This window comes from Crinia signifera, chromosome 8 (assembly GCF_055691185.1).
Source record: "Crinia signifera chromosome 8, ASM5569118v1, whole genome shotgun sequence".
In the NCBI taxonomy this organism is placed as follows: Eukaryota; Metazoa; Chordata; class Amphibia; order Anura; family Myobatrachidae; genus Crinia; species Crinia signifera.
This window is the reverse complement of record NC_139224.1, coordinates 181430844-181442951: the sequence shown is the minus strand read 5'-3', so window position 1 is coordinate 181442951 and position 12108 is coordinate 181430844. Positions and strand designations below refer to the sequence as shown.

The 12108-nt window shown below is 48.3% G+C and overlaps 1 protein-coding gene across 3 annotated transcripts in view; it reads right to left on the bottom strand.

Moving 5' to 3' along the window:
- Positions 1-12108, bottom strand: part of TUT4 (terminal uridylyl transferase 4) — a 252242-nt gene that overhangs the window by 69259 nt on the left and 170875 nt on the right. For all 3 annotated transcript variants that reach the window (XR_014454570.1, XM_083157930.1, XM_083157931.1), the window contains exons 21-24: positions 5289-5366; positions 3782-3959; positions 3651-3698; positions 2791-2873 (exon numbers count right to left, since the gene is read on the bottom strand). Coding sequence is in view for 2 of the 3 variants with exons in the window: in XM_083157930.1 (XP_083014056.1) it covers positions 2791-2873; positions 3651-3698; positions 3782-3959; positions 5289-5366 (387 nt within the window). In the remaining variant the exon portion in view is untranslated. The remainder of the gene's footprint in view (positions 1-2790; positions 2874-3650; positions 3699-3781; positions 3960-5288; positions 5367-12108) is intronic.

The window sequence follows — 12108 nt, the reverse complement described above, 5'->3', positions numbered from 1 at the left end:
TGCCTAGGGATGGCCTCCCCATGGGTTGGTGTGGCTGGGTTGCATTGGGGTGGCCTCCCCATGGGTTGGTGTGGCTGGATTGCTTTGGGGTGGCTCCTCTTGGGTTGGTGTGGCTGGATTGCTTTGGGGTGGCTCCCCTTGGGTTGGTGTGGCTGGATTGCTTTGGGGTGGCTCCCCTTGGGTTGGTGTGGCTGAGCTGCCTAGGGGTGGCTCCCCTTGGGTTGGTGTGGTTGAGCTGCCTAGGGGTGGCTCCCCTTAGGGTTGGTGTGGTTGAGTTGCCTAGGGGGGCTCCCCCTGGGTTGGTGTTTCTGGGTGACCTTGGGGAAGCTTCCCTTGGGTTGGTGTGGCTGCCTAGGGGTGGCTCTCCTTGGGTTGGTGTGGCTGGGTTGACTAGGGGTGGCTCCCTTTAGGTTGGTGTGGCTGGGTTGACTAGGGGTGGCTCCCCTTGGGTTGGTGTGGCTGGGTTGACTAGGGGTGGCTCCCCTTGGGTTGGTGTGGCTGGGTTGCCTAGGGGTGGCTCCCCTTGGGTTGGTGTGGCTGGGTTGCCTAGGGATGGCTCCCCTTGGGTTGGTTCGGCTGGGCTGCCTAGGGGTGGCACCCCTTGGGTTGGTGTGGCTGAGCTGCCTTGAGGTGGCCTCCCTTTGGGTTGGTTTGGCTGAGCTGCCTTGTGGTGGCACACTATATAATTTATTTAGAACTATTTATGTTCCACTAAGATTATACTTTTGAAGCATTTATCACTTATGTAAGACTTGTTAACCCCTAGCTATTGCTTAGACCACAAATACAAATACTTTAGTCTTTCACTAGTGTGCTGCCCTGGAGTGACTGGGGTCCCACGCCCGAGATTTAGTAATAGGGACCCATCAGAACATAACAGGTCACCTGATGCTGGTTGGTGGGCGTCAGCACTGTGTATACCTTTGCATGGAACATGATCATCTTTCTATTTAATGACAGGGTGTGGGGGTGACGGTGCTGGTCTGTAGCCAGTGGGGGTTAGTAAGGCTGTAAAGCCCCGTACACACTACGCGATATATCGTTAATGATGGGCGCTGCCGCGGGTCACTAATGATGTGCTCCATCATCTGTACATACATAAACCACATGTACGGAGCGTGGGCCTGATGATGTCACCGAACCATATCGTTCAGTGTGTATGCCCTATATCGATGGTATCGCTCATGAATTGATATAGTTCACTGTGTAGGGCAGTGGTTCCCAAACTTTTTTGTATCGCGGCACCCTAAAACATCAGAATTTTTTTCACGGCACCCCTAGGCCAAAAGTTTCTTATGGAGAAATTTAGAAAATAATGATAAATTAAGTAAAACATGTGTAGATGTAAAAAAACAAAGGTGGGTCCAGACCGCACACAGCCACTGAGACCTGAAACATGGCTGGTCTGCTCCTGGCTTTGCAGGAAGCCACCAGGAAGTGCTTAGCTGTGTACTGGGGAGGAACCTGGCAAGTATTGTGTGAATTTGCATGTTGCCCTATTAATGCAGGGGGCATGGGTGTGTATGGTTAGGATTATAGGCTGTGAGGGTGATATGGTTAGGCTGTGTGTGTGTGTGTGTGTGGGGGGGGGGTATGGTTAGTGGTTTAGGGGCTGTGGGGGCCATAGTTTGGGTTATATGCTGTGTGTGTGTGTGTGTGTGTGTGTGTGTGTGTGTGTGTGTGTGTGTGTGTGTGGGGGGGGGGGGGGGTCCTGAAGACCCTGAAGATTTGAGTCCCCCACAGTGGTTGCAACTAACCTTTCCATGCTGTGCTTGAAGAGGGGTGATCTCGGTAGAGACTAGTTCCCATGCAGTATAGCTTACAGGAAGTGACGTTCAGTGAGGGCGGAAGTTGTTAGATGCCCTCACAACGTTTTTAAATTTATGTGTAATTCATGTAGGTGTCGTTTATTTTGTTTTATTTTTGCAGCATTGTACCCTCGCGGGCTCGCTACGCTCGCACGCTTCGGGCACGGTGGCTCGCTTCGCTCGCCACAGATTTATATTCCCCCTCCAGGTATACGTGGACCCAGGGCATGATGGGAAAATTACCTAAACTGCATGGGATCTAGACACTACCGGGTGATCTCTCCAATAGGAACCTCAGGGTCCTGGGATCCCTCTAATTGTGGTCTTGTTCTTTATTTGAACCGGCAGCATTCCTTTAATGGACTGCTCCATCCCTGTACTGTATTAGCTGTAGAAGGCACTGGGACCAGCTGTACCCAGTGCCTTGCACACTCCTTCAAGCCTGTAGCAGCTCCCTGCAGACGGCGTGGACCTCAGGGTGCGCTGTGCGGCAGCCATCCACAGGACACTGCGGAATGGTGCGCAAACCCACACTGCTTCCCGGAGGCTGACCCCCCTCTCTCCCGCCAGCCCCCTCCCAGCGCTGACTCCCGCACTCACACCCCCCGGCGGCTGACTCCTATATCATCATCCCGCTCCTGCGGCAACAAATTAATTAAATGCAGAAGCCAGGCTGCCTGTACAGCGACACTGCCTGCGGCACCCCTGTCACAGTGCCGCGGCTCCACAGGGAGCCGCGGCGCACAGTTTGGGAACCACTGCTGTAGGGGATTCTTAAGGCAGATTCTGTGCTCTCCAGAATTATCTGCCATCCAAATACTAACATGATCATATGCAAATAACTGAGTTCCCCCAGTGAGTGCGGCTGGTATTAATGGTCACTAACTGAGTGTTACAGTATGTTACCATTGTACTGAGTGTATCGCTGTAATTATCCCTGTACTGCACTACAGACACAAGGAAAGATGAAGTGAATTCTTACTCTTTCATGTCCTGGGTGTGGGTAGTACGGGGTCCCAAACAGCTTCCTGCCATTAATGAAGGCCTTCATGATGAAGTTAGTCACTGAGAAAAGCAGAGAAGTATATATTATATTATGTTGTACACAGTGGTGGTCACACAGATTATACCCCTATCACAAGAAGCCGGGTCTCGCCTATGTGCGCGCGACCCTGCTCGGTACCAGGACTGGATGCCGGCATTACCCTGGTCATGATGATCCGGGCCATGCCTAAAAGGAACTGATTGGTGGGTAGAGTAGCACTTGGAGATGCATCCACCGTGAGAGACAACCTAAGTCACTGAAAGAACCAAGTCAGGTGTGAATAACCTACAGCAGCGCTTCAATGGTAACATAGGAATTCAGGCTGAGGAAAGACGTTAGTCCATCGAGTTCAACCTATCTGACCTCAGGTACTCCTAACAGTCGGTGTTCTGTGTATCCACAGGTGACCTGGAAAATGAGAACTGTTGGGGGTACTTGGGGATCGGAATTGGGAACCACTGTCCTAGATCCAGCACCCATGTGTGTCTGAGCCGCGGCGTATGTGTGACAGGCGTAGAACACTGATCAGCGGAACACCCCGATTTCTCCACATACACTATCATACCACCCAACATGACCCATTCCAGGAGGGACAACATGCTCTGGACTACAGTATCTAACCAGCCGCAGGACAGTCCAAAATTCAAAGGCTACAATACAGAAAATATAGGTTTTGTATAAAAATAAAGTTTAAAATTTAGACTGCATCACCCCCTGAATGCGGACTCCCAAATGTAAAACGCGACAGCCTTGGCCTGAGACCCAGAGCCAGCAGACATTACAAATGTCACACGTACTTTTTCTGGAGACTCCAGCTCCCAGATTATGATTGAGGTCAAATGGATCTAGATGGTTAGAGGAAAAGATAATGCTGAAGGTTATACTTTCTGGATCCAACAAGCAAGACATTGTGCCAACTACCACTTACCTTCAATGGCGATGCACTTAGAGGTCCACTGCTTCTCAAACGTGGTCAGCAGCTTCTTCTGCCTGATGCTGATGACATATTCCTTAAAATCAAAGTCTTCTGTGTAAAATCTCAGGAAGCCGAGCCAGAGCTCCCCCAGAGACTCCGTGTTCTGTCCCAGGGATGGGAAGCGATTTCTCTGCACACAGACACACAATAAGTGTAAGAATCATCATGAGACCATGATACAGAGCAAGATATAGCCAAAGCTAACAGCTCCCAATCCCAATAGGCTGAAGCAGGTCACATGATATGCAAAGTACTGGACCAGGCTGATTATTCTTATTGTGCTTTGGGTTGGATGCAGCCATTGGTAAAGGATTAACGTCAGCCACAATGTTCCAGCTGCAGGGTCTGGCCACACAGCTGGGATCTGTCTCTATCAGCAGCAGGGCGGCACCAAAGGCGTAACTACCATAGGTGCAAGGGGTGCAACTGCTATGGGGCCCAGAGCTAAAGGGGGCCCATCTTTACAGTCTAAGCCTCTAAGGTATATGTGCTATATTCATTTATTACCAACAGTTGCTAAATAGGGGGCCCATACAAACTTTTGCTATGGGGCCTATGAATGTCTAGTTACGCCTCTGCGCGGCACTCCACAGATGAATGTGTGTTGTAGGAGGGCAGCCAGGTACTGTAATATGAAGTGCAACACTTCCTCCACACCTGCCAAAACGTACATGTAGTGAATAAACCCGACTGATACCCGGAGTTCTGCCTCATTGATGAAATCAAATAAAAACCTTATATTAAGTAAATAGTGTTTATATCTCAGGCTTATGTGGTAATGGACAAGATTCACTTCTATTTGTCCACAATTTTTCTATTCCATTGGTTATAAATAATTTTTGGTAAGGGACCACCAATCGCAATCACCCCTGCAATTCTCCAAAGGCACCCCAGGGTGTTACGGCACACAGTTTGGGAAGCACCTGCATTTACAGAGATGGGAGGGGAGTAAACCATTTTTTGGGGATAAATCACCTTTATTTCTCAGTAGAGTCGCCCTCGAGGACAATAGATTTGAATCAGTAAGTTTCTAAATTTTTAATACCATGGGAAAGCAGCGTGTTCCATCCCCAGCAAAACATTCCGTGACGCAGGAAGTAACGGCCACATTCTTCTCACCGAGACACAATTTCCCATTTCGAAACAGGAATAATTTGCTCGGGGCCAAATCCAGAGAACAGGGTGGAAGGGGAACCCATTCAGAGCCCAATGTTTTATCACTGCATCAAATTAGTTTTTGTTGATTTTTGTTGCAACTGCTCACGTAAAAAGTCCACCGCACGTGACCACCGCGACTCTACTGGCTGCAGTTTGGGCTGCGGGGTCAGCAGCGTGGAACCCTCCAGTCATCACATCACCAAAGGGATTGTGGTACCATCTCATAGTAACTTACCCCATTTATCATAAAAGCCCTCTGTGTATATATTACAGAATTCATGGGAAGAAGGACCAGACTCACCAGCTCTTCTGTGTTGTCAAAGAAAAAGGCGTTCCAACCATCCACCATCCTCTGTGGGGTAACATGGCCGTCATAGATCTACAAGACAGAGGAGATTAGCATCAGAGTGCACTGACCCTCCTCCATGTAAGCACAGCTTATGCCTTCATGTAATGCTGACTATAAAGGGGCCCATTTACTGTTCAATATTGAGGCTAATTCCCTGCATAACACTCGTCCTCTGTGGTCAGCGCAACGATTTAATACCACGATGTATATCAAGGAGGGATCGCAGCAAGAATCTCCGAACCCTGCTGCAATCCCTCCTGCCCCGAGGCCAGACACATCCCACATAGCTTTCTATGCTGTCCGAGGTATCAATATTGGTGAGCATCCCATCAGGTCCTGGAGCTAGCGCCTTTCTGAGATATGGGGGTGTGTGTCTAGTGCAGGCAGCCCCCCACCCCCCCAACAACCGGCGCAGCAGGAACATATATTGTATGGTTCTATAGATAGAAGAGTTTGCAGTATGTTGTTTCCAGCGGTATAAAACATATCCCTGTCAGTATAACGGGCAGGAAATACAGGACGGGATGTAAGCATATCCCTGTTATCATCAGTATAACGGGCAGGCCTCTCTGCTGCAGGAAATACAGGACGGGATGTAAGCATATCCCTGTTATCAGTATAATGGGCAGGTCTCTGTGCTGCAGGAAATACAGGACGGGATGTAAGCATATCCCTGTTATCAGTATAACGGGCAGGCCTCTCTGCTGCAGGAAATACAGGACGGGATGTAAGCATATCCCTGTTATCATCAGTATAACGGGCAGGTCTCTCTGCTGCAGGAAATACAGGACGGGATGTAAGCATATCCCTGTTATCAGTATAATGGGCAGGTCTCTCTGCTGCAGGAAATACAGGACGGGATGTAAGCATATCCCTGTTATCATCAGTATAACGGGCAGGTCTCTCTGCTGCAGGAAATACAGGACGGGATGTAAGCATATCCCTGTTATCATCAGTATAACGGGCAGGCCTCTCTGCTGCAGGAAATACAGGACGGGATGTAAGCATATCCCTGTTATCAGTATAATGGGCAGGTCTCTGTGCTGCAGGAAATACAGGACGGGATGTAAGCATATCCCTGTTATCAGTATAACGGGCAGGCCTCTCTGCTGCAGGAAATACAGGACGGGATGTAAGCATATCCCTGTTATCATCAGTATAACGGGCAGGTCTCTCTGCTGCAGGAAATACAGGACGGGATGTAAGCATATCCCTGTTATCAGTATAATGGGCAGGTCTCTCTGCTGCAGGAAATACAGGACAGGATGTAAGCATATCCCTGTTATCATCAGTATAATGGGCAGGTCTCTCTGCTGCAGGAAATACAGGACGGGATGTAAGCATATCCCTGTTATCATCAGTATAACGGGCAGGTCTCTCTGCTGCAGGAAATACAGGACGGGATGTAAGCATATCCCTGTTATCATCAGTATAATGGGCAGGTCTCTCTGCTGCAGGAAATACAGGATGGGATGTAAGCATATCCCTGTCAGTATAACGGGCAGGCCTCTCTGCTGCAGGAAATACAGGACGGGATGTAAGCTTATCCCTGTTATCATCAGTATAATGGGCAGGTCTCTCTGCTGCAGGAAATACAGGACGGGATGTAAGCATATCCCTGTTATCATCAGTATAACGGGCAGGTCTCTCTGCTGCAGGAAATACAGGACGGGATGTAAGCATATCCCTGTTATCATCAGTATAACGGGCAGGTCTCTCTGCTGCAGGAAATACAGGACGGGATGTAAGCATATCCCTGTTATCATCAGTATAACGGGCAGGTCTCTCTGCTGCAGGAAATACAGGACGGGATGTAAGCATATCCCTGTTATCATCAGTATAAGGGGCAGGTCTCTCTGCTGCAGGAAATACAGGACGGGATGTAAGCATATCCCTGTTATCAGTATAATGGGCAGGTCTCTCTGCTGCAGGAAATACAGGACGGGATGTAAGCATATCCCTGTTATCATCAGTATAACGGGCAGGTCTCTCTGCTGCAGGAAATACAGGACGGGATGTAAGCATATCCCTGTTATCATCAGTATAACGGGCAGGTCTCTCTGCTGCAGGAAATACAGGACGGGATGTAAGCATATCCCTGTTATCATCAGTATAACGGGTAGGTCTCTCTGCTGCAGGAAATACAGGACGGGATGTAAGCATATCCCTGTTATCATCAGTATAACAGGCAGGTCTCTCTGCTGCAGGAAATACAGGACGGGATGTAAGCATATCCCTGTTATCATCAGTATAACGTGCAGGTCTCTCTGCTGCAGGAAATACAGGACGGGATGTAAGCATATCCCTGTCAGTATAACGGGCAGGTCTCTCTGCTGCAGGAAATACAGGACGGGATGTAAGCATATCCCTGTTATCATCAGTATAACGGGCAGGTCTCTCTGCTGCAGGAAATACAGGACGGGATGTAAGCATATCCCTGTTATCATCAGTATAACGGGCAGGTCTCTCTGCTGCAGGAAATACAGGATGGGATGTAAGCATATCAATGTTATCATCAGTATAACGGGCAGGTCTCTCTGCTGCAGGAAATACAGGACGGGATGTAAGCATATCCCTGTTATCATCAGTATAACGGGCAGGTCTCTCTGCTGCAGGAAATACAGGACGGGATGTAAGCATATCCCTGTTATCAGTATAACGGGCAGGTCTCTCTGCTGCAGGAAATACAGGACGGGATGTAAGCATATCCCTGTTATCATCAGTATAACGGGCAGGTCTCTCTGCTGCAGGAAATACAGGACGGGATGTAAGCATATCCCTGTTATCATCAGTATAATGGGCAGGTCTCTCTGCTGCAGGAAATACTGGACGGGATGTAAGCATATCCCTGTTATCATCAGTATAATATGCAGGTCTCTCTGCTGCAGGAAATACAGGACGGGATGTAAGCATATCCCTGTTATCATCAGTATAACGGGCAGGTCTCTCTGCTGCAGGAAATACAGGACGGGATGTAAGCATATCCCTGTTATCATCAGTATAACGGGCAGGCCTCTCTGCTGCAGGAAATACAGGACGGGATGTAAGCATATCTCTGTTATCATCAGTATAACGGGCAGGTCTCTCTGCTGCAAGAAATACAGGACGGGATGTAAGCATATCCCTGTTATCATCAGTATAACGGGCAGGCCTCTCTGCTGCAGGAAATACAGGACGGGATGTAAGCATATCCCTGTTATCATCAGTATAATGGGCAGGTCTCTCTGCTGCAGGAAATACAGGACGGGATGTAAGCATATCCCTGTTATCATCAGTATAATGGGCAGGTCTCTCTGTTGCAGGAAATACAGGACGGGATGTAAGCATATCCCTGTTATCATCAGTATAACGGGCAGGTCTCTCTGCTGCAGGAAATACAGGACGGGATGTAAGCATATTCCTGTTATCATCAGTATAATGGGCAGGTCTCTCTGCTGCAGGAAATACAGGACGGGATGTAAGCATATCCCTGTTATCATCAGTATAATGGGCAGGTCTCTCTGCTGCAGGAAATACAGGACGGGATGTAAGCATATCCCTGTTATCATCAGTATAACGGGCAGGTCTCTCTGCTGCAGGAAATACAGGACGGGATGTAAGCATATCCCTTGTTATCATCAGTATAATGGGCAGGTCTCTCTGCTGCAGGAAATACAGGACGGGATGTAATCATATCCCTGTTATCATCAGTATAACGGGCAGGTCTCTCTGCTGCAGGAAATACAGGACGGGATGTAAGCATATCCCTGTTATCATCAGTATAACGGGCAGGTCTCTCTGCTGCAGGAAATACAGGACGGGATGTAAGCATATCCCTGTTATCATCAGTATAACAGGCAGGTCTCTCTGCTGCAGGAAATACAGGACGGGATGTAAGCATATCCCTGTTATCATCAGTATAACGGGCAGGTCTCTCTGCTGCAGGAAATACAGGACAAGATGTAAGCATATCCCTGTTATCATCAGTATAATGGGCAGGTCTCTCTGCTGCAGGAAATACAGGACGGGATGTAAGCATATCCCTGTTATCATCAGTATAGCGGGCAGGTCTCTCTGCTGCAGGAAATACAGGACGGGATGTAAGCATATCCCGGGTATCATCAGTATAACGGGCAGGTCTCTCTGCTGCAGGAAATACAGGACGGGATGTAAGCATATCCCTGTCATCATCAGTATAACGGGCAGGTCTCTCTGCTGCAGGAAATACAGGACGGGATGTAAGCATATCCCTGTTATCATCAGTATAATGGGCAGGTCTCTCTGCTGCAGGAAATACAGGACGGGATGTAAGCATATCCCTGTTATCATCAGTATAACGGGCAGGTCTCTCTGCTGCAGGAAATACAGGACGGGATGTAAGCATATCCCTGTTATCATCAGTATAACGGGCAGGTCTCTCTGCTGCAGGAAATACAGGACGGGATGTAAGCATATCCCTGTTATCATCAGTATAACGGGCAGGTCTCTCTGCTGCAGGAAATACAGGACGGGATGTAAGCATATCCCTGTTATCATCAGTATAATGGGCAGGTCTCTCTGCTGCAGGAAATACAGGACGGGATGTAAGCATATCCCTGTTATCATCAGTATAACGGGCAGGTCTCTCTGCTGCAGGAAATACAGGACGGGATGTAAGCATATCCCTGTTATCATCAGTATAATGGGCAGGTCTCTCTGCTGCAGGAAATACAGGACGGGATGTAAGCATATCCCTGTTATCATCAGTATAATGGGCAGGTCTCTCTGCTGCAGGAAATACAGGACGGGATGTAAGCATATCCCTGTTATCAGTATAATGGGCAGGTCTCTCTGCTGCAGGAAATACAGGACGGGATGTAAGCATATCCCCGTTATCAGTATAATGGGCAGGTATCTCTGCTGCAGGAAATACAGGACGGGATGTAAGCATATCCCTGTTATCATCAGTATAACGGGCAGGCCTCTCTGCTGCAGGAAATACAGGACGGGATGTAAGCATATCCCTGTTATCATCAGTATAATGGGCAGGTCTCTCTGCTGCAGGAAATACAGGACGGGATGTAAGCATATCCCTGTTATCAGTGTAATAGGCAGGTATCTCTGCTGCAGGAAATACAGGACGGGATGTAAGCATATCCCTGTTATCATCAGTATAACGGGCAGGTCTCACTGCTGCAGGAAATACAGGACAGGATGTAAGCATATCCCTGTTATCAGTATAATGGGCAGGTATCTCTGCTGCAGGAAATACAGGACGGGATGTAAGCATGTCCCTGTTATCATCAGTATAATGGGCAGGTCTCTCTGCTGCAGGAAATACAGGACGGGATGTAAGCATGTCCCTGTTATCATCAGTATAATGGGCAGGTCTCTCTGCTGCAGGAAATACAGGACGGGATGTAAGCATATCCCTGTTATCATCAGTATAACAGGCAGGTCTCTCTGCTGCAGGAAATACAGGACGGGATGTAAGCATATCCCTGTCAGTATAACGGGCAGGTCTCTCTGCTGCAGGAAATACAGGACGGGATGTAAGCATATCCCTGTTATCATCAGTATAATGGGCAGGTCTCTCTGCTGCAGGAAATACAGGACGGGATGTAAGCATATCCCTGTTATCATCAGTATGACGGGCAGGTCTCTCTGCTGCAGGAAATACAGGACAGGATGTAAGCATATCCCTGTTATCAGTATAATGGGCAGGTATCTCTGCTGCAGGAAATACAGGACGGGATGTAAGCATATCCCTGTTATCATCAGTATAACGGGCAGGTATCTCTGCTGCAGGAAATACAGGACGGGATGTAAGCATATCCCTGTTATCATCAGTATAACGGGCAGGTCTCTCTGCTGCAGGAAATACAGGACGGGATGTAAGCATATCCCTGTTATCATCAGTATAATGGGCAGGTCTCTCTGCTGCAGGAAATACAGGATGGGATGTAAGCATATCCCTGTCAGTATAACGGGCAGGCCTCTCTGCTGCAGGAAATACAGGACGGGATGTAAGCTTATCCCTGTTATCATCAGTATAATGGGCAGGTCTCTCTGCTGCAGGAAATACAGGACGGGATGTAAGCATATCCCTGTTATCATCAGTATAACGGGCAGGTCTCTCTGCTGCAGGAAATACAGGACGGGATGTAAGCATATCCCTGTTATCATCAGTATAACGGGCAGGTCTCTCTGCTGCAGGAAATACAGGACGGGATGTAAGCATATCCCTGTTATCATCAGTATAACGGGCAGGTCTCTCTGCTGCAGGAAATACAGGACGGGATGTAAGCATATCCCTGTTATCATCAGTATAACGGGCAGGTCTCTCTGCTGCAGGAAATACAGGACAGGATGTAAGCATATCCCTGTTATCATCAGTATAATGGGCAGGTCTCTCTGCTGCAGGAAATACTGGACGGGATGTAAGCATATCCCTGTTATCATCAGTATAATATGCAGGTCTCTCTGCTGCAGGAAATACAGGACGGGATGTAAGCATATCCCTGTTATCATCAGTATAACGGGCAGGTCTCTCTGCTGCAGGAAATACAGGACGGGATGTAAGCATATCCCTGTTATCATCAGTATAACGGGCAGGTCTCTCTGCTGCAGGAAATACAGGACGGGATGTAAGCATATCCCTGTTATCATCAGTATAACGGGCAGGTCTCTCTGCTGCAGGAAATACAGGATGGGATGTAAGCATATCAATGTTATCATCAGTATAACGGGCAGGTCTCTCTGCTGCAGGAAATACAGGACATGATGTAAGCATATCCCTGTTATCATCAGTATA